This window comes from Setaria viridis, chromosome 8 (assembly GCF_005286985.2).
Source record: "Setaria viridis chromosome 8, Setaria_viridis_v4.0, whole genome shotgun sequence".
In the NCBI taxonomy this organism is placed as follows: domain Eukaryota; kingdom Viridiplantae; phylum Streptophyta; class Magnoliopsida; order Poales; family Poaceae; genus Setaria; species Setaria viridis.
The window spans coordinates 40245718-40268197 of NC_048270.2; the positions used below are offsets into that span (position 1 = coordinate 40245718).

At 44.2% G+C, this 22480-nt stretch overlaps 1 protein-coding gene across 1 annotated transcript; it reads right to left on the reverse strand.

Moving 5' to 3' along the window:
• Positions 1-11528: 11528 nt before the first annotated feature.
• Positions 11529-19606, reverse strand: LOC117833833 (disease resistance protein Pik-1). Its single transcript, XM_034713432.2, has 3 exons — positions 18700-19606; positions 12065-14378; positions 11529-11914 (listed from the first exon to the last, which is right to left on the reverse strand). The coding sequence occupies exons 1-2, from the start codon at positions 19470-19472 to the stop codon at positions 12098-12100; spliced, it is 3054 nt and encodes a 1017-aa protein (XP_034569323.1). The 5' UTR covers positions 19473-19606; the 3' UTR covers positions 11529-11914; positions 12065-12097.
• Between the last annotated feature and the right edge of the window lie 2874 nt (positions 19607-22480).

Below are 22480 nucleotides of genomic sequence, written 5' to 3' on the forward strand. Positions count from 1 at the left end.
CGCTGTCTCTCAGCTGGTGGTGAGCAGGGAGAAATCGACGATGACCCATATAGACTACCTTCTTACAGTGCTTCAAATACATGCTATCTGTGTCGTCTAAGCAGTGGGTGCAGGTCCGATATCCCTTTATTTATTTGTCCCGAAAGTTTACTCAGTGCAGACCAATCATTGATGATTACTGTTGGAGCCCAAAAATGGCACGGCCCCAGATATGTGAGGCTAGTACCAGAATTGTTTGTACTAACTCTTGGTATTTTGCAAGTTTGGCTTGAATATGAATTGCGTAGGACAAAAGGGTCGTTTCGGATGCTATGGACGTGATTTTGCTAAAATGGATGAATAAGCACCTGTTACGGCACCAAAGTTTGTAGATATGGTTGATATTATGAAGACAGCCGATTTGACCAGCCTACTGAAGCGGTCTGACCGGTTATTGGTCCTGCAGCCAATCTGACAAACCAGATCGATCACCAAATAAGTACCTGGGATGGCACCAAAGTTAGTAGATATGGTTGATATGACGAAACCAACTGGTTTGACTAGCCTATTGAAGCGGTCTGACCGGTTATTGATCCTAAAGCCAATCTGGCAAACCAGACCGGTCCCCAAACCAGTTAGACCGGTCTAAACAAAGTGCTCAAAATGCATATTGGACTTCGCCATTGCGTAGAGCTCGTCGAGGCGATTGAAATGCATATGTGGAACACCTAATTTGGAGTCCGGATGAGAGAGTCCGGAGCTCATCGACAAGATTTAGCCCTGGGCTGACCAGTCAGACCGGTTTGGATGGGCGGTCTGACCGGTCCATCCAGCCTAGTCTGAGTTAGGAGTTGTATTTTGATACAGGATTTATGTAATCTTCAACTCCTACTAGGGTAAGATTTCCCCACCCTATAAATATAAAGGGTCACGGTCGATTGAGAGCATCCCAATCGAATCAATCTACAATTTACTTTATTTCCTCAACTCTAATACTTTTCCAACCTCCATGCTGTTCATCTACTATTCTTCACGATCATAGATGGCATTCTAGGCTTGCTGGTCGACCTAGGGCACGCCAGTGACGTCCGCGCCCTGACGGCTTTTGCTAATTTGCTTGTAAACTAGTCGTTCTTCGCCACGTAAGTGCATTGGTTATCCCTTTGCTGGTTTGCTCATAAACCTAGCCATCCTCCACCATATAAGTGTGATCGTTACCCCCTCGAACGACTGATCCCGGCTAAACCCTAGCAAACTGTTCTGTCCGGATTGCTGGACCGGTCTAACCGGCCTGCGCAACCTCTGTGCTATTCGGTCCGTTCGCGACCCACGTGATCTAGCGTACTCGTATGTTGGCTGAAAAAGGCATCAACAGTTACGAATAACAATGCTCGGTGGTTAAACATCTCTTGTTTATCCTCATCCCACACACGTAGACCTTTTTCCTTCCAGACCTGTAAAAGTTCATCAACCAACGGTTTTAGGTACACATCAATGTCATTGCCGGGTTGTTTTGAGCCTTGGATAAGCGCCAGCATCATAATGAACTTCCACTTCATGCACAGCCAAGGAGGAACGTTGAACATACATAAGGTTACAGGCCAAGTACTATAACCACTACTCAACTCACCGAATGGATTGAATCCATCAGTACTTAAACCAAACCTTATGTTCCTTGCATCACATTCAAAGTCTGAAAATGCTCTATCAATTGATCTCCACTGAATCCCATCAGCGAGGTGTCTCAGCATCTTATCTTTCTTACGTTTTTCTTCGTGCCATCGCATCAACTTAGCATTCGCCTTGTTCCTGAACAAGCGCTTCAAGCGTGGTATTATAGAGAAATATCACATCACTTTCGCAAGAACTCTCTTCTTAGGAGGCTACCCCTTGATATCACCAGGATCATCTCGCCTGATCTTATACTGCAGCGCTTCGCACACGGGACAAGCATCCAGTTTCTCGTATTCAGCACCGCGATAGAGGATACAATCATTAAGGTATGCATGTATCTTTTGAACTTCCAATCCCAGAGGGCAAACAATCCATTTAGCTTCATATGTTGTGGATGACGATTCATTATTCTCGGGAAGAATCTTCTTGACAATTTCCAACATCCCTTGAAATGTCTTATCAGACACACCATTTTTGACCTTCCATTGCATAAATTCTAGTGTGGTACCCAGTTTTTTATGGCCCTGCTGGCAATTTTTTATGATCATTTATCATGCACTGTAACTTTGTTGCTTCCTTGTCAGTTTCGCAATCTCTGTGTGCATCTCTTAGCACCTGATCGAGGTCATCATAGGGCTATCTTCTGTAAACTCATCTTCATTAGCCTCGTCCATTGTAGTATCTGCAAAAGTTTGGCCTGCAACCTAGTCCGGAATGTTGTTATCATCATCCTCCTCTTCGCCGTCTTCCATTACAACCCCTCTTTCGCCGTGCTTGGTCCAAACCAAATAGTTAGGCGTGAAACCGTATCTAAACAAGTGGATGTGAATAGTCCACAGAAAACCTTTGAATAGTCCTTCTTGTTACTGCATTGGGCGCATGGACAACATATGAACATGTTCTCTAGCTTGTTAGATTTGGTCACTTTGAGAAAATTATGCAAGCCATCAATAAATACCTTGCTCCGTCTATCCACGTTATACATCCATTGCCGATCCATCTGCATCGTATTATGCAAGCCATCAATAAAATGGATTACAATCAAACTATCCATCACATTGCTGAAATTTTAGATAGAAATACACAAATTAAAATTTCAGACCCAAACAACATGATACACTACGACAACCTCAAATATTGCTGAAAGTTCACATAGAAATACACAAATTTAAATTTGAGACCAACAAAAACATGATACACTGCGACAAACCATCCACTAAGTACTGGACTTCAAGCATCGTTGGGCGGTGAAGATGAAGATTTCGCTGACCCCACCTCATCATATGGTTTATTTATACCTCTTGCAATGGTGGAGCATAATGACCTAAAACACCCGGGACTGACGGTGGAGCATAACGACCACCAAAAGGAGGTTCCTGACTCGCCACAATAGCATCTTCATGACATCTTCACAAATAACGAAGCACTGCTTTCTCCCACGCGCTCATTTTCTTCGGCTTATTGTGTGGGCCAACTATGGTTTTCCCCTTGCAACGAGCGGAACGTCGATCTCCCCCACCATCACCACTACCTCCAGCAGCAGTAGCCATCTCTATGTACCACAATTTATTTATCTCATATTTGCACATAACTAAACTATTAAAAAATTATATATTTCCCACATAATTTACTTATTCTAAAAATAACTACTACTTACCTCTATTTGAAAAGTACTAAACTATGAAATTACACCTACAATTTATTTACCTTAATTTTATAACTAATTTATAAATATTAACAACACATTTACTCTAATTTTTTCTAATACATAAAATTGAAATTCTCTCCATTCTACCTCACATTTACTCTCCATTCTCCCTCACATTCAAACTATCCATCACATTGTAGCTTAAAAATATGTATAAATTAATACAAATCCTCTCCGTGCTTTCTCCCTCTTTCTAACAAGCAAACTCATTTTTCTCCCCCTCTAAAGTATAAAACAAAACATAACAACAATAAATGAATGGAGATTGAAGTAGCTAACATTCACAATATTTTGGATGAGTGAAGTCCCCATGGAAATGAAGGAAAAAAATTTGGCAGCACCTCCCCTAGGCTTGCTTCGACACCATGGAGAGGATGAGCTTCTCTGTCTTTATGGAGTGGAGTGGCTCGAGCTGGACGAGTAGAGGAGGAATGTTGCGTCTCAATTTCTAGCGAAGTCAAGATGTAACATGGTCGGAAGGCGATTGGCCTCTTTATAAATGCTAAACGTAAAAATTTAGATCGGGGTGAGGGCTCCCTTTTATAGTGTCCGGAGCACATCTCTGCTTTACACATTTACCCTCCGCTACCCACTACATTCCCAGCATATACCTTATATTTAGGTCATTTACAAGTTACGTTTTTCGAATCGTCTGACAGTTGCATGATTCGCGCTCTCACAAGATCCGGTGATTGACGCTGCCTTGTCGTTCACGTCGTTGCACCCTTTAGCCTCGCGCTCGGAGCTCCCTTTGCTTCGGGTTCCATGTAACAGCAAGTACTTGACTGGATGTGATCTTGTGCCGCAACCCTTCGATCACGGAGCTTCAAGCCTTACGGAGCCCTAGGCCTGTGCCTTTCCAACAACTTATCTTCGATATTACCTACATTACTGCAAAAGATAGCGAGGACAAAACAGCGGTTATTGGGTCAGGTAGCCAATGACAGTCGCGTTACCTTCGACTTCGTTCTTGCGTTGACCCCGAAGCTGGGTTTCAGAGAGTTATCCGAAGCCAAATTTCTGGGTCTGAAGATAAGGAAGTCTATCGAATCTTGAGGGGAGGCTCGTGTCGGGCGAGGTTGAGGGTGGCTATTTCGGGCTATCCCTAATACATTGTAGCTCAAAAATATGTATAAATTAATACAAATCCTCTCCATGCATTCTTCCTCTTTCTAACAAGCAAACTTTTTTTTCTCCCCCTCTAAAGTATAAAACAAAGCATAACAACTATAAATGAATGGAGAATGAAGTAGCTAACCTTTACAATACTTCGGATGAGTGAAGTCCCCACAGAAATGAGGGAAAAAAATTTGGCAGCACCTCCCCTGGGTTGCTTCGGCGCCATGGAGAGGATGAGCTTTTCTGCCTTTGTGGAGTGGAGTGGCTCGAGCTGAACGAGTGGAGGAGGAAGAAAGGCCTCTGTCCTGCAGCTTCAAGGGGAAAAGATTTTCTCCCGGTTCGAGTTTACTCCCGGTTGGTGGCTCCAACTGGGACGAAAATGCCACCCTTTTATCCCAGTTGCCGGGACAAAAGGGTGGCTCTCCAACCGGGATAAAAACCTGGCACCATCGGTGCCCAGAATCTAGCCATTGCAACCGGGGCAAAATGGGGGTCTTTAGTCCCGATTGCGAATACTAACTGGGAATAAATATGCGCCCCATTCTAGCCTACCGTGGCGCACCCCTTTTTCTCCTGAGCTTACATTAAACCGAGACTGAAGGATGAGGATTGAAAGTCAGTTCTCTACTAGTGACTTTGAGGATCAGTTGCCTGTCCTCAACTCGTGTCTTCACACCGACACCATTTGCAGCTGAATTTGCTTGGTTTTGAACATCAGGAGGACGGCTAACAGGACACTCACTTTTGTTTTCATTGACCCATGAAGGCATCTAAACATTGGCAAATAGGAACACCATCTCAGGCACAATCTGATAAAGGCAGCACAAAAGGAATACAGTGACTGAGGATAATGTTCATTTTTTCTAAGAGTAAAGGCAAAAACCTTTTGAGGAATCTGTTCTCCTTTTGTGTTGAGGTGACATTCATCTGGTTACGAGCAGTGAAAGTAGGGATAGGCACATTACACATTGGATTTTGCTCCTGCAGTGTGGAAGTTGAGTTACTGGTACAGTTCAAATGAATTGTAAGATGCAGTTGAGATACTGTTCTTTAGTGGCACTGTTTGAAAATGAAACCTGCTTATGAATCTTAAAACCACTGGCAACTACGCTTGTTTCCTGGACATTAGCAAATGAGGGAAAAGCCTGCAACTGATGAACTCTTTGCTATCCTGTATTAGGAAAAGAACCCAAAATTAACTGAATGAGATAGGGTAAATTATCTGTGGTGATGGCAGGCGGCATTGTCAAATACATCAGCAACACGTTCCGAATCTTCAGCTTCACCTTCCCTGGCTTGACACCGGCCGGTGACGAACCAAGGTTCCCCTCAGGCTGAGCACCATGATGTTAATAATTTATTAAATAATGATTATCATCACCTTATGCTCACCATGATATTAATAATTTTGTCGAGTTAGGATTCGCCAAGTGACGTTTGCCGGCAAACGATTTGCCGAGTGCTTTTTTGTCTTCGTCGTGTGTGCCCACGGCACACGACAAATCTGGGAAATCCGTAGTGAATGTTGTCGCTTTGTTTTACCTATACAATGTTGTATATGACTTGACTAATTGCTCTATATGGAATGAACTTAAATTAATTAAATACTGGCTCTTTTAATTGTGGAGGTTAAATGACTAAATTATAGACCCAAAAACTTTATATTCCTCTTTGATTTAAGTTTACATATGACCTGATAACTTAATTTGTTTTTGTTTAAAATTAATTCATTTGCTATCTACCTTTGTGAATCTCTTGCAAAGTTCTACCTAGAGAGCCTTTATACGTGCATAATCTTTCATGATGAAATCCTTAGATTGCAAACTTATATTTTGATGAGTTGGATTAAAATTGATTTTTGTGGAATGAGACTTAGAAGATAGCCATCTCCTTTGCATAAACTTTTTCTTGCTAGCCTTTCTGTCCATGCATTGTGAGTTTCTACACTAGACATTTCGCAAACCTTGCTGGGCATCCAACCTAAACCCAAAATTATGATTTTTTGTGACTACCTTCTTGACCACAACTGGAAGATGTTACACCCTGAAATTTTTGAATTTCAGAACGTGATTAAATAGAATAATTAAACAATGATTTTTTATAATTTAAAATTTTCCCAACATTTATTTTTCTTCACGGGAAATTTAGTATAGGAAAAAGAATTGTATGTTTTTCGGAATTAAATAATGTGATTCTACGTCTCTGCATTAATGCCGATGCATTCCCGTGTTTCACAAGTGAAAATGTTTAAAAAATGCATTTAGATGTTGTCCAAGTCCTTCTGAGAATTTTCCAATTTTTTTCTGGAATTTATTCTCCTTTACCTAGAGAGCTAAGTCCAATTTTTAGATAATTCTAGAATCCTTTTCATGAGTTTCAAGTATTTTATTTGGACTCCTCGTGTCCCAATATATCTCTACGAATGTTTCTTGAATTTTTGGGATTTTTAGAGTATTTTTCGTGGCTTAAGTAAATTATCAAGATTTTTTGGATTTTTATTTACATGAGAAACTAATTCTAAAAAAAGGAAATCCTTTTCCTTTCTTTTTCTTCAACCGGCCCAACAGGCTGCCGGCCTCTTCTTTCTTTTTCTTCACCGGCCCACCTTCGCATCTCCTCTCACCGGCCTTTTTCCTCCTCCTCCTCCTTTTTTTCAGCCCAACCCAACGGCAGCCAGCAGGCCAGCCTCCCTCGGCCCGTCTCTCTCCGCTCGGCCTGCTACCGCACCGGTCCGTCCCACTTTCCCTTTCTCCTTCCGCAGGCCGGCCTTCCTTCTCTTCCGCCGGCCCATTTCCTCACCGGCCCACCATCCCCGAGCCCGTCCCTTCCTCTCACTGATTAGGTGGGCCCCACCTGTCGGGGCCTTCTTCAACCTCCTGTTACGCCGCCACTTGGCTTCCACCACGCGCGCCACGCCACCTGTGCTCCTACGCCGCTCCACTTCGCGCGCCTCCTCAGCTCCCGCGCCGCTCGCCCTCCCCGGTCGCCCCTCCGTTTCCCCTTCCTCCCACCGGTAACGGCCGGATCCCCAAGTGCCGCCATTGATGGCGTCGACGCCTCCACTTCCCCCCCCCCCCCCCCCCCCACACACACACACACACCTCAACCTATAAAATGAGCGTCCGAGCCCCGGGTGCCCCTGCTTCTCACCTTGCCTGGCCGCGCCGCCTTGCCTCCCTGCTGCGTCGCCGCGCGCCGAGCTGCCCAGCGTGCTCCGCGCCGCCATGTATGCGCCTAGCTTCCTGCCCGCCGCCGACGGCCGCCGCAACCACCTTGCACCGCCGCCACCCGCGCGCTGCCACCGGTGAACCGGCCGCTGGCCGATTGGAATGGTGCTGCCGGGAGGAATCGAAAGCTTGAAGAAGATAAGGTGGTAGTTTTGCATCTTAGCCCTTGGAAGATCCGGTTATCTTTGTCCTTCTTCCTTGTGTCTTGTAAGTTTCCTAGAAACCCATGAACCTTTCAAATCCTTTCAATCTAATCCTGTCCGTGATCCTATTGCAGATATAACCCCGATGTTTCACCTTTTCGCGAGCTCTGTTCTCGGGGTCTACGCTTAATCACGAATAGGCAACCTCGTTTAACCCATAGATTTAACGTTTTAGCTCCGTTTCTATCCGCTCATGTTGCGTTAGAATCATCACAACATAAATTACATGTTAGTGTTGATGTTTTCCATCATGCATGTCTTTAAAAATAAATTTAATATTAATTTGATTAATACCTGATAAATATGCGTCTTCTCTAAATAAAAGCTACCTAGAGTTATACACCGCTTTTCATAATAAACATCAATTTGATTAATGCTTACTTCATATCCTTTTCTAAATAAAAGCCAATTAGGTTATATATCAGTTTTTCATAAACTAAAGTTAATTTGATTAACGCCTATCTAAATAACTCTTCCAATTAAAAGCTAATTAGAGAGATACCTTAGCTTTTCATAAATTAAATTCAATTTGATTAGTATTTATTCAATTCTGCCTTCTAAATAAAAGCTACATAGGTTATATCTTGATTTTTCATAATTAAATATTAATTTGGCTAATATAAATACAAATGTATTTTTAATATAATCTGCTTAGTTGAACTCAAAATATAAAGTTATACGCTTATATGCTTTTACATGCTTCTTCTAAAGTCAAATGTTAATTTATATAAATGTACTTAAATATTTATAAATAAAATTGGACTAAGATTTACATAATCTTTTCTTATGTAAATACAAATATGACTAGATTAATTTGAACTAAGGGTACTTCTCTCTGAAATATCTTTAAATTATTTTTCTCAACTAAAATAAATGCAGCAAGTAGCTCTTGTCTTTTCTTTTTCAAATCTCTCGATAGCTTTATCTTTTCAACCATAGTTCAGTTTTAAGCATTTCTTGCGTTTGCGTAATCCTAGAATCGAGACTTATGCTTTAGTATGCTCTTTTATTGTCTTTCTTTTGTTTTGGTATATTGTTCTTAGTTGTACTTGTTTGTTTTTTTGTATGTTTGTGCCGGTGTTTGCTTCGAGTGGAAGGATCGCTGCTCGGAAGCTTTGAAGATTAAGAGTTTCAAGAAAGCAAGATTTGAAGAGCAGTAAGAGTAACTTTTCGTTGGAGAAAGGCAAGTGTCCCTAACCATCCTTCTACCTATGCTTTATTCATAATATCATGATAATGTTTATTGGAACATGGAGAACCACCCGGGAAAATAGTGCAACCACAAGAACTATCATGGCTCTAGTTTTGGCTAATTAATTAGAGACTCTAGTCTGGGGTAATCTTACCGAAAGGGTAAGAGGGGCGGCGGTAGATGGGGTATAACCTATCCCTCAGACTGATCTGCTCTATGGTAGCTTCGTAGTCTTGAGAGAGGTTTATGCACAATACTGATCCGGAAACCTTAGCATTTTACCACTTACTAGGGAATCTTTATAAAGGCCTCATAGCGTCCCTATGCAATCACACCTCGGAAGTGTGGTATGGTGCCTAGCTAGCACCGCATGGTTCGGTCCAAAGTTCTTTGAACTTTTATGTGACTTGTGGGTAAAGATGTGCAACCTCTACAGAGTGTTAAACTGATATATCAGCCGTGCTCACGGTCAAGAGCGGCCTAGACCCTCACATGATTAATTAAACTTGAAGATGGACTTAAATCGTTATTCTGGTTATTTTTTGTGGCCTTGCTGAGTACCAACCATAAGTGTACTCACCCTTGCTTACTGCTGCTTAGAAGAAGAATGTGTGTGAAGTTTTCCGAAGATGATGCTGAGTTCTAGGCGTACGCAACCCTCAGTCATTTGCCTGTGAAGTTTGGAGCCTCTATTTTCAAGCTTTAAGCTGTGTATCTCTGTTAGTCTCGTAAGTCTTCTTGTATCTTTTTACGTGATACTGTTGTTGTTATTCACTAATAATGTCACTATATGTATGAAACTAGATCCTGACATACATATAGGTAGCACTTGGTTTTGTTGTAAAATTGACGAATATTTTGAAAAGTATCCAGAAGATATATTAGTACCTTTGCAAGAAAAATAATATTTGGAGGCATCCACCCGTGCGTGGAAAAAAATCAGAGGAAACAGAAGCTAGGAGGGGCCAGGCCAATTGTCTTGGACACTCTTAGGTTGATCGGCCTGGTTGGTTTTCCCCTGGACCATCTGAATTTTAGTGTCGATGATCCTCCAGAGGAATAAAATAATTTTCTGATAAAGATTGAAGACTTTTGTACTTACCTCATCAGTATCTTTCTTTTCTCTTTCATGCTTGAGGACGAGCATCATCTAAGCATGGGGAGGAGTCATCGCAGTATCTCCAACTACTGCTGAGTAAAGTACTTGTTGCAAGAAGTTCTGAGGAGAAAAAGGAAAAAAAAAATAAGGAAAAACAAAGAAAGAAGAAGAAGAGGAAAGGAAATAAAAAAGAAAAATAATAAAATGCCCCTTAGAGGCTCATTAAAGTTCCTAGTGCTCTCAAGATTAAGGATTGATACTCATTTTTCAACCATGTGCAATCTAATTATGAGAACTGTATTTGTGTCTCGTGATCACTCTTTGCCCTTGCACATGTCCACTATCTAAATGTGTGTATTTCATCCCTCTCCCTCTCCAACATATTGTAGTATTATATATGAAATACAACTTTATAGATATTAGCGTATAACACTAGTATACGTAAAGGAAACAAATATGAAATACTAATGTAGAATAAAGAAACAACCAAAAGAGAAAAAGAAAATGAGAAAAAAAAGAATTTAGTACCGGTTGATCTCAATTAGCCTCGGGCACATGCGACGTGGTAGCTAATTTTGTACCAGTTTTAACTCTTTAGTACCGGTTGTTTGACTCGGTACTAAGGCGATACCGATATAGCGATACCGGTTGTCCCACCTATACTAAAGGGAGGTTATGACCTGGTACTAAACGCAGAATCTCCGCGGAATCTCCAGTAGTGTAATTTGAGAATTAGATTTTAAGTCGGTTGATTATGTCTAAAACTTGTGTGTGGGTGTGGCAACAAGATACTGCTTATAATAATTGCAGACCGATTCCCCCTCGAAAGAGGAGGTTGAAGCCAGATTTTGTCCATTATCTAAAAAAACTTGCTGATCAGATCCCTGAATTTCAAGAAACCCGTGAGTGTCAGAAGGAGTACCTTAGCAAAACTTATTTCACCCATATATCTAGGGATCCGTTTCAAGAAAGCGCTCTTGACACACCACCATATCACGGTTATGCAACTGATCCGGAATATAGAAGAAAATAACACAACTGGAACACCGGCATGAGTCATGCCAACTTTCATAAAGAAAATGTTGGAATGAATACACAAAGTTGCCTCGGAAGAAGGCGTACGGAACGTTTCATGTGAAGGTGGCATATCATACGACAGGCAGAAACTCCCAATCCACGCGATTACACTCACCCAGGGAAGACAGGGAGAAACTGTACTGGAAAAATTATTGAGAACCAAGCATACGTACAGATAATGTCACAAATATACAGGGAAAACGCAAGTTTGAACAAATATATATGTTTTTGTTTAGGTCCAGCAAACCAATGCATAAAACATATAGAAATTATTACATATATATTGCGTTTTTGACAACGCACGCAGTACCGAATACATAAAAATATATACAAGTAGTTTGTAGATGTAGTAAATATATAGTAATCAAACCAGTACACGGCATGGAGAGACGAAGCAACACAGTTACAAATGTGCATGAGGCAAAAATGAAACAACAACGGCAAAGTTCCAACACTCACAATAACAATCTTGACATCTTCGGGAGGGGTCAACAATGTAACAAGTCCCCTCTTTTAGTTGTGGTGACTGGTGAAACACCAGGCATCTTTATTGAATGAACACACAGTCCAGAGCCATAATCCACGAGGAAAGACGACCGGTGCTAACTGTTAATGTAGCACATAATGATCAAAGACCTGCCACAGAGAACAAAACGGGAGGCAGAGCCATGCCCCATGCAGCAGGCGTCAGAGAAGCTATCTCTTTGTTTTTTGGGGCATGAGTAACAGATACAGAGAGATTTCGACAAGTAAGAAACTGCATGTGACTCAAATTGACCCGCATACCTGATGATTCGCTCGTCGAGGCGAAATGAACAGTTACTCTCGGGCTTTTTCCATCTCCTGGAGTTTTGATTGTTCAGCTGCAGCTCGCATAAGTGCTGCCCTCAACAGCCGCTCCCTTTTTTCAATAATGGCCTTGTCGACAAGTCTTGCCTTCATCGTACTTGCGCCACTTCTGCCCGAACCCATATCTTTAGTCTCCGAGGAAACCATTCCATCCTCCTTGCCATTGACGGAAATCGTGATCCGGTTGGGGTGCTCCTTGGCTTCTTTTCTCACTTCATCAATAACTGCACTGTTACCCGGGGCATCGCTTTTATACCACTGGGAACTTCGGAAGGCAACCCTTGTGAGGCTCTTCAGTTGCGTGATCCCCACAGGGCCTTCACCTAATGCTCGGCCCGCGTAGAACTTGAACTCAAGGTGTTTCAGATTTGGCATAACCTCTTTCTTGGATGCCTCAGGATGTTCATGATTCGGCATAGTCGCCTTTTCCTTGAAGGTGTCACCACTGTTCCCGTTCTGCGCAGGCCTATGAAGCTCTTTCTTGAAGCACACTGGTGGCAGACGATGGCAGTCGACAGTGAAGCTCTCGAGCCCTGAGAACCCTGCGCCTGTGATGACTATAGGCTCCTTCGGGGGAACTTCAAACCTCAATGTAAGAACCTTGAGGTTGGGCATTCCCTGCAGGAACTTGAGGTCTTCGTCCTCCAGTTTGCAGAGCCTGATATCCAGGGAGGAAACATTCACCAAATGTACTTTGACCCACTTCGGTATTCTCATGTATCTGCTGACAACCTTAAGTCCTGCAACAGGTAGGAATTGATAGAAATCATCGCATAACTTGATGGATAGGTCCTCTCTAAGTGCTACTAGCGAAGATGAAATATTATCATTCTTCCAAGCTCGCAGAATAGCCAAGTCTCCGTCAAAAAGCTTCAGTGATTTGACAGTAGCAAGCACAAAGACCGGCCTTGAGAAAAGGCAAGCAGGCAGCTCTCTGACAGTGGAGTTGCTTAAGTCCAGGGTCTTCAAGTGCTGCAGTTCTCCAATTTCCCTCGGTAGCTCTCTGAACATGGTGTTGCTTAAGTCCAGGGTCTTCAAGTGCTGCAGTTCTCCAATTTCCCTCGGTAGCTCTCTGAACATGGTGTTGCTTAAGTCCAGGGTCTTCAAGTGCTGCAGTTCTCCAATTTCCCTCGGTAGCTCTCTGAACATGGTGTTGCTTAAGTCCAGGGTCTTCAAGTGCTTCAGTTTTCCAATTTCTCTCGGTAGCTCTCTGAACATGGTGTTGCTTACGTCCAGGGCCTCAAGATTCTGCAGTCTCCCTATTCCCGGGGGGAGTACATTGAGCGGTGTCCCCTTGAGATCCAGGTACCTCAGCCGGAGCAGCCTACTACACATAATCACCAGATCAATATCACGTAGAGCAACCCAGCTGTCTTGTTCAATGCTCAGCACTCGCACATGTTCCAACTGTTCCCATGGGACGAGACACCAACCGGTGTTCGGCCACGGGTAATTAAAAACAACAAGGGAGCGAGTACGCGATACATCCATTATTGTTGAAGCATACCTATTGTCGCCCTGCCATGTCGTGTCGAAACCGATAAAAGTCAGCCGACGGGGCTGACAAGAATCCGAGAATAACCCATAGAAGTTATGCCAAGCAACAAAACTAGCCTCTTTAGATTTGCTTACAAGGAAGGCTCGCATCATGGGATGCACACCGTAGTAGTGCCTCCGGTCTTCTGCTGGCTGCAACAGATCCCTGAAGACAAGCTCGTCAAGGCAAGCTTCTGCTGCCTCCTCGTCGTAAACAAATCCTTCAGCCATCCATTTCCTCACCAAGCCATGCCTTTCAATCTCGTAGCGGATAGGGTATATGCTACAGTACAACAAGCAAGTCTTTGCCTGAACAGGAAGATCGTCGTAACCAAGGCGTAAACTATCAACCAGTGGTTTCAATTCCGATTTAGTTTCCAGAAACGCATGCCACGGCCAGTAGTGCCCCGCCCATGTTGAAGCTGCCTCTGAGAAACACCTTACTGCTAGTGGCATACGACAGCACAGATCTGCAACCTCACGGGCCATCTCATCATCCTTAACAAATCCCCGTGATAGCGCTGCAGCATCCTCATCACCAATACCACTGTGCCGGTAGATAAATGCACCTTCTTCGGTGAGACATTTCTCAGCTATAGGATTATTAACACGACTTGTGATAATTATTCTACAAGTCGGGCCACCCTTTGGAAGAGCCGTCCTGATGGTTTCCCATGCTTTCCAATACCAGATATCATCAACTATTACCAAATACCTATAAAAATGAATTAAGTAAAAACTCTGATAATGCGTATCGACACTAGCATGCACTAGCACATCAACTCGTGCTTCTACACTCGTATTTCTATAGGCCACATGAGTGCACTCGAATCTCCGAGCGCCGGCTCTCAAATGCTTGCGGATATAAATTCTACTAAGTGACCGGCACACAACATTATTTTGCGAACTACTAGATGGGCTTTAGCACGATGCTTCAATGCTTGAGGTCAGATCATTTCTTTAAAATACAAGAAAACAATAAAAAAGCAAATGTCAAAAATATAATAAAACATTTTATTAAAAAATTAATCCATCTATTCATAAACTACATATATGCATATCCAACCATATATGTTTCCCTAGCATTAATCCTTTCATTCCTCTAACAATCCATCCATCCATAGATCCAACCACTACTAGAAAACTGACCTTTCATCCCTACCCTTAGTACCTATTATTTCTGAACTAGATATTAATGTTAGCATTAGTACCGGTTCCAAATGTGTCAGCTCCCAGAGGCCCTTTAGTACCAGTGGGGGAGTCCAACCGGTACTAGAGGGTAAAAAAAAGCGTGCACAGGGAAGTGCGGATGGTTCCCCTACCGGTACTAGGGGGCAACCATCCGCACTTCCTACGCACGCCTTTTTTTACCCTGCGCAGCTGATCCGCCTGCTCCAACACTCCCTCTCCCTCTCCCTCCCTCTCCTCTCCAGAGCTCCGGCCGGCCCTTCCTCTCCTTTCTCCCCTCCCTCCCTATGGGACTCCGCCCGCCCCTGCCTCCCCTCCCCTCACCCCTCCGCTCACCCCTCACCGGCGGTGAGGTGAGGTGGCAGCGCGATGGCGGCGGGGCGAGGATGGAGGCGGTGCGGCGGGATGGCGGCGGGAGCAGCGGGATCTGGTCTCTCTCTCTCTCTCTCTCTCTCTCCAGGTGCGGCGGTGGACGGGAGCTCTGGCGGAGGCGGGGGGCTCTGGCAGAGGCGGAGGGGAGGAGAGAGAGGAGGGGACAGAGGAGGAGGAGCGTCGGGGGAGGAGGGGCCGGCGGTAGGGGTGGACGGGCCGGTGGCGGAGGGGGATGGCGGCGGCGGGATGGGGGTCGGGAGGAGGAGGAGGAGGAGGAGGAGGAGAAGGAGGAGGAGAAGGAGGAGGCGGAGGTGGAGGGGGCCGGCGTGGGGAGGGGCGGAGGAGCAGGGGGCCGGCGACGGAGGCGGAGGAGCTGGGGTGGGGGATTTTGATTTTTTTATTTTTTTAATCGCCTCTAGTACCGGTACTGGAGGGGACCCCTCTAGTACCGATTGCCTACCGGTACTAGAGGGGGGTTTAGCACTGGTAGTAGAGGCACATTTTCTAGTAGTGAACGCATATTCATTCATCCATGCATCCATAGGATATGAGAAAGAGGGAACTCACCATGGCTCGAGGAGGAAGCAGCAGTGCCGGGTTGCATTGGGTCCTGAGGAGGTGGTGGCACTGGGAGGGGTCGAGGTCAAGGGAGAGGAAGCGCCGCCAGGTTAGATTAGAGGAGGAGACAGTATCGGGAAGGGTCAAAGGAAAGAGAGAGAAGGCATACTGGGTCGTTGGGGCTGGAGGAGGTAGCGGCAGCGAGGAGGGGTCAAGGTCGAGGGAGATGAGGCAACACCGGAGCGGCAGCACGGACAATAGGAAGGCAGGCACCATGGAGCCGAGCAGCGGATCTCGCGGTGGTGGCGGAGCATTTCTCGGCTAGGGTTAGGACCGGAAGAGGACTGGATAACATTCTGACGACTTGGTCGATTTTGAAATGGAGTATAACGTGTTGTCGGTTGCTGTCCTCGAGGCCTTAGATGTAACATTCGTTTATGACAACCATTACCGATATAGGTACACGTAACGTTCGTTGTGAGCCTGTTACCTATCTCTCGTTATAGAACGTGTTTTCACTTTTCACATAGTGGAATAATATAATTTATTAAAGCTGCCAAGGAAGCTACATACTGATTTTGGAAATAAAAATGGGCAATTATATATGCAACCATATCACATAATACTAAGAAAATCTTCAATTCGAGATAGAATGGTGCACAATAGTCACTAGTTTGGGTAGTATTTAACTGCCTATTGTAGTCCTTTTGTTTTGGTGTATTGTTTTATTAAGTGGAGAATAATGATCGAGAGGAGAATGTTGGAATGATATCAGCCAAACTGTCACAAGACCGGGTCAAGGAGTCGAATTCCCTATCAAAGAACCGTGATCGGGGTGCCAACCAACTCATGGTTGAGGCCCTTCATCGCACATAGCTACACTAAAAGAGGGGACGTCGTCCCTCACTACTGGACCCGTGACATTGCCTCTCCCAAATAGAATCACTTGATGCTAGCCGATCCTTATCTAGCGCTGAAATGATGGGAAGGTCGCTGTCTTTCTACACCAAGCTGACACCACCACTACAACGACACAGGCATCTGCTGGTGCTCATTATAGCCACATTTTTAGTACTATTTAAGTATTTAAGTGGTGTTTTTGATTAAATCTTATACTAACCAGCCACTTGACATCTGAAATAACCCCGTATTCGCATATGTGTTGTATTTTGGACTATATTGCAAAATGGCAGGAAATATGACATAAACAGGCTATTTTTGTATGAGCTCGATTTGGACCTGAACTTTGGATAAAACAAGGAGCCTACAAGAGAAAGATGAGCACCAGCGGAGCCCAAAAGAGGGTGGGCTGATCGGCCTGGCCTAATTCTACCTCCGAACGTATCCACATTCAACGAACCACCATTCCAGATGACTTAGATGAAGTATGTGGTGATTTGGCAAGTTAATCTCCTGGTCAAGCTAAAGAAACCTCAATATTGGCAGGCCAGAAGGCCTGTAGAAGCAGCAGATCTTGCACAAGGCATATCTCTCTCATCCGAGCTTGGATTGGAGCGAATTTGGTGTCTAAATTATATAGCTCAAAAAGATCTACAACTTTTATATAAAAAGTTCAGGCATTTGAGGTCGGCAAGGTGGAGAAAAGACCTAGGCTGATCATCCCAGGAGACCCAGGCCAATCGACCTGGCCTGTTTCTAGCTCCGATCGACGTGCCCTTTGCCCCATGGCATCTCCAGGCTATAAATATGCTCATTCTCCATCAGCACACTGATCCATCCACCAAGAGTTAGCAAAACCTAGGCCATTCACCAAAGGGAGCTGAGCGCCGCCACAAGTCTTTGGAGTTGTCTAGGAGATGGCTTAGGCCAATCTCTAACCGCTATTGACTCCCTACGTAGTTGTGCCATGGTGGAGTTCAGGAGCTAGTAGTAGATCATCGATGGTATGTACTCGGAGGTGATGATCTAATACATCTATTATGCGAGCAATGTTTTTCATATCATTCGATCTGTTAACGACTCGATGCCTCATTTTATGCTTTCTATCTATGATGATTATGTTTGTTCCTTAGTCCAATGCAATGATAGACTATACAACATGCTTTATATAATCATGGTGATTAGATCTAGTATGGTTACCCTAGACACGTTCACTTGTGGACGTACCCTTAAACTGCCTGCGTCGATAGGGGGATCATGATAGGGTCTGTTTCTGTGTAGGGTGGGGGTTTTCGGGAGGTTGACTGGAGATAGTAGTTTAAAGATTGTTTTGGATAAGATGCATGATGTGCTTGCTCGTTGGCTAGAACTGCAACTAGAAGATGATAGGCTCTTGTTACCCTTGGTGGTGTTATCTCATATATATCTGTGGATGTGATCTACCCTTATACATCATGCCTTAATCTTTACAACATATTTGCCTTTATATGCAATCAGCACTTCATGTTAGATTGATCCGTTAGACTTGATAGAAGATTCTAATTAGTTCGATGCCGATCCACATATTGATAAACTTGGGATGGAATACTCTAAGAGAAAAACTATAATGATCTGTGGGCTTGCGGTTCACAGATTGGCGCACTAACTAACTGCCGCCAACAGCATCCTCACATCGTAGCACAAGTATTTGTCGAGCTCTGCTTCAAGCGTGCATCAAGCAGGTGCGTGGACCTCAGTGTTAAGCCGAATGGCTTCTGCATCCTCCAGCGGATCGGAGGTGAAAACAGAGAGATCATAGCCCCTAATCCCCTCTGTAATGGTGTCCTACTTTAGTACTAATCCTTACGACCATGAAATATTTCTCTCATTGATTCTATTGGGTGCATGCCTATGGGATAATACAGATACAGATCATCAAAAGATCAACCCAATTAGATGGTTTTGTTTCTCTTGGGTTGATGTTTGCGTTCTAGACAAATAATTTTCCAACTTTTGGGGGGGCGGTCTATGTTTCATACCTTTTTCCGGAGAGGAAATTTACTATGTCGACGATGAGATTTTGTTCGGTTGCTGCTTCTGAGCTTCTACCCGTGGACTGTACACCATTAGTTACTTGGCTGAGGATAGCTCCGAGAACCTCCAGCATATCAGGGCTTTTGGAGAGTGTAACGAAAGCTCTGCATTGGAACTCATGTCCGATTTCATGGTACACTAGGTCGGCAAGGGTTGTTTTGCCCATCCCTGCAGATCCATGGATGCATACCATTGCGTGGTCTTGCAGCAACTTGATGAGGTCCTGCTTGGGTTTTCCCATGCCCCAGAGCTCCGACGCATCCTTGTGGAGGAAGCCAGCTCGAGGGTTCACGCTCCGCTTGTTACACTTGTTGGAGATGGCTTCTTCAGGAGCTAGAGCCCATTGCTCGCGGCACCGGCTTGATACTTCCTGTACTCTGATCTTAAGATTCCTCAAAAGGTACATTAAGCGTCGGTCACTACCGTCGCTCATCGAACTGTGCACGAAGTAGTCGTCGATCTCATCCTCCATATCATAGGACAGTTCCCGAGCCTCTATCATCCACTCCTTGCACTCTGCGTCAAGATCCTCCCTGTCCCATATGCTGAGAAGCAGGGAGTGCATGCGCTCTAGTTTGTCTTTGATGAACTCGATGTTGCTCCGGCACCCAGCCAGCTGACGAACACTCTTGTGCTCATCGCCCTTCAGCAAAGTGGTGAGCTTATCGAGGACGGGGCCCAAGGCGCCCGTGGCTACACTCACGGTAAGTCGCTCCATGGCGATCTCAGCTCATCTCACTTTCCTTGCCCGTATTTGCAGGTCGAGGCTCGCTTGCATGTGGATAGGAGCAAATTAAAGGGATTGGCTGCGTTGCGTTGCGTGCCTGCTGCCGTCCCCTAGCTACATCTACATGCAAGATATGCCTTCCTTTACACTAGAGCTATATCTCCGACATGTAGTGCAGGATTGCTTTCCCGAAAGATCGCTTCCCGTGGCCGGCATTCCAATGCAAGCCTTTTTCTTTTTGATCATGAAAAGATGCACATGACCAGCATCGTATATGCCTTTTACTTTCCTAGGCAGAAGAGCGAGTGAGGGTCCTAGCCTACTACTGTATACAAACAAAGAATAAATTAGTCAATAAATGGATATAGAAATTTGAATATGTAGCTCTACAAATACTGCCCAACCCCCCTCAAGTTTTTTACCAAAATTACGACAACGTTTTGCCGATTTACTGGTACCTCTGCTAATGCGTAGAAATTAAATGTTTTGGATGCTCCCTTTGAAACGGTATTATGTAAACCAGCGGTGAGATAGTATCAACGCCTATCACCGCCGGTTGTAAAGGAAATGGAGCTGTAGGAGGTGAAAACCGACGGTGAAAATTACCATCACCACCTGTTCCAATCATAAACCGGCGGTGAAAGTCAACACCACCAGCTCGTCTTGAAATCCGTCGGTGAAAGGGTTGGTTCGGACCTGAAATTTCTATTGAATCTAGTTAACACATCGGCTCGCATCCCCTTGAGCCTTACCGCTGTCCTCCCCCATTCACCCCCCTTCCTCCCCCAGCCTCCCCTTCTCTCCATCACTCCCTCCACCTCTCTCCAGCCCTCCCACCCTCTGCATCTCTCCGGCCCTCCCTCCCCTCCTTCCCTCCGCCACCCTCCCCACCCCGCCGCGCCACCCATCTCCCTTCCGTCCCCACCTCTCCTCCCCCCTCCTTCTCCCTTCCCAGCCTCCCCTCTCCTCCCCCTCCACATGCCCCTCACAGCTCATGGCGGCATTAAGGAGCGGCGGCGGCAACCAGCGCGCTAAGCAGCTGCGCCCCGTGGGGGCGACAAGCGGCGGAGCATATCCGACGGCGATGGTGGGAGGAAGGGGTGCAACAGAGCAGATCTGACGGTGGCGGGCAGGATGGGGCGCGACGGAGCAGATTCGGTGACAGCGAGTGTGGATGTCCGGTGGCTGTCCAGGTGCGTCTCCCTCCCTCCCTCCCCCCATCCCCTCTCTCTCCCTCCCGGTAGCATCCCACCGCCGTGCCTCGGCCACAGCTCTCCCTCGCGACCCGCTGGCCTTCCCTCGTCCCGGCCAGCCGCAGCTCCCCCTCACCGGCTCTGGGATGCGGCCGGTAGGGCCGTTGGCTCACATTTTTTTATTGGCATCACCGCCGGTTCCAAACCGGCCGTGATGGCTTACCCCATCACTGCCGAATGTTAGGCAATGGTTTGCAAAACTGGCGGTGATGGGGGTTTGGGAGCCGGCGATGATGAGCATCTATGGTGTAGTGTACGTAGGAGAGTCTATCTACCGGAGATGTTCTACACACTACACTACTGGAAAAAGTGGCTATAGTACGGGTCCCAAACCCCCCTCTAGTGCCGGTTGTCAACCGGTACTGGTCATCCGGTACTAGAGGGTACCCTTTAGTACCAGTTGGGGATATCAACCGATACTAAAGGGCCTCCCACAACGCGGGGAGGGGGAACGCCCTCATTAGTACCGGTTGGTATCCCAACCGGATACTAATTTTTTTCCCCAACCGGGTACTAATTTTTTTCCTTTCTTTTCTTCTTTTCTATTTCTTTATTCTATATTTATTTTTTGTATTTGTTTCCTTTACGTGTATACAGGTTCTAATATGCTAATATATTTAAAGTTCTATTTATCTTTAATATAACATTTGAGATAATATTATATATATACATATTGTGTATACACATACATGAATAATATTACACATATTTATATATAGACATATTGTGCATACACATATCGTATTTACTATTCTGAACCCGAATCTGAAGGGTGCACTAGCTTAGATCCATCATTATAAAACTCCCCCCAGGATTTGCGACCTCCTCCAAAAGAAATCCACATAATTGTTCTTGTATTGCTGGAAAACTTTGGTATTCCTGGTCATTATTTGTGTCATTGCCAAATGAAATAGAAATACTTAATCTAAATTTTTTGAACAATTGAAACTTTTTTGAAGTATAAGCATATGAATTGAAATACTTAATATAATATTTCTAAGTATATACACATGGATTGTTTTTTAAAGTATAAGCAAATGAATTGAAATATTTAATCTAAGTTTTCTAAGTAGATACACTTGGATTAGTTTTTGAAGTATAAGAAAATGAATTGAAATACTTAATCTAATTTTTCTAAATATATACACATGGATTGGTTTTTGAAGTATAAGCAAATGAATTGAAATACTTAATCTAATTTTTCTAAGTATATATACTTGGATTGGTTTTTGAAGTACAAGCATATGTATTGAAAAACTTAATCCAATTTTTTTAAGTATATACACATGAAATCATTTTTGAAGTATAAGAAAATTAATTGAAATACTTAATCTAATTTTTCTAAGTATATACACATGGATTGGTTTTTGAAGTACAAGCAAATGAATTGATTTTTGAAGAATATAAACATGAACTAATTTATTGTTGAGAATTTTGTATACGTACGGTTATTTCGTGTTCGGTGGTACGGTTCGGACCCATAAAGCTGTAGATGCAGTCACAAACGTAGTATCCACATAAATTAGTACCATCCAGTTGTCTCGAACACAATATATATGGAAAAAAAGTTATGAAATATTTGTTGTGTTAAAGGAAGTGTCATTTCAACACATATTGGGAAATCTATCTTCCAAACAAGTTGCTCCTTGAAATCACTCATGTGAGTTTGATCGGAATCGAGCCTAGCATTTGTTAAGAGCGTTCATGATGTCAGCGTATTTTTCTTTCGGTTTCCTCAAAGAGTCG

What these genes read in the sequence shown, in the direction of transcription:
- LOC117833833 (XM_034713432.2), bottom strand. Translation starts at nt 19,472, where the DNA reads ATGGAGCGACTTACCGTGAGTGTAGCCACGGGCGCCTTGGGCCCCGTC. An exon ending in AATTTCCTCTCCGGAAAAAG is followed by an intron (nt 14,379 to 18,699) that starts GTATGAAACATA and finishes TCATTTTTATAG; the next exon opens with GTATTTGGTAATAGTTGATG.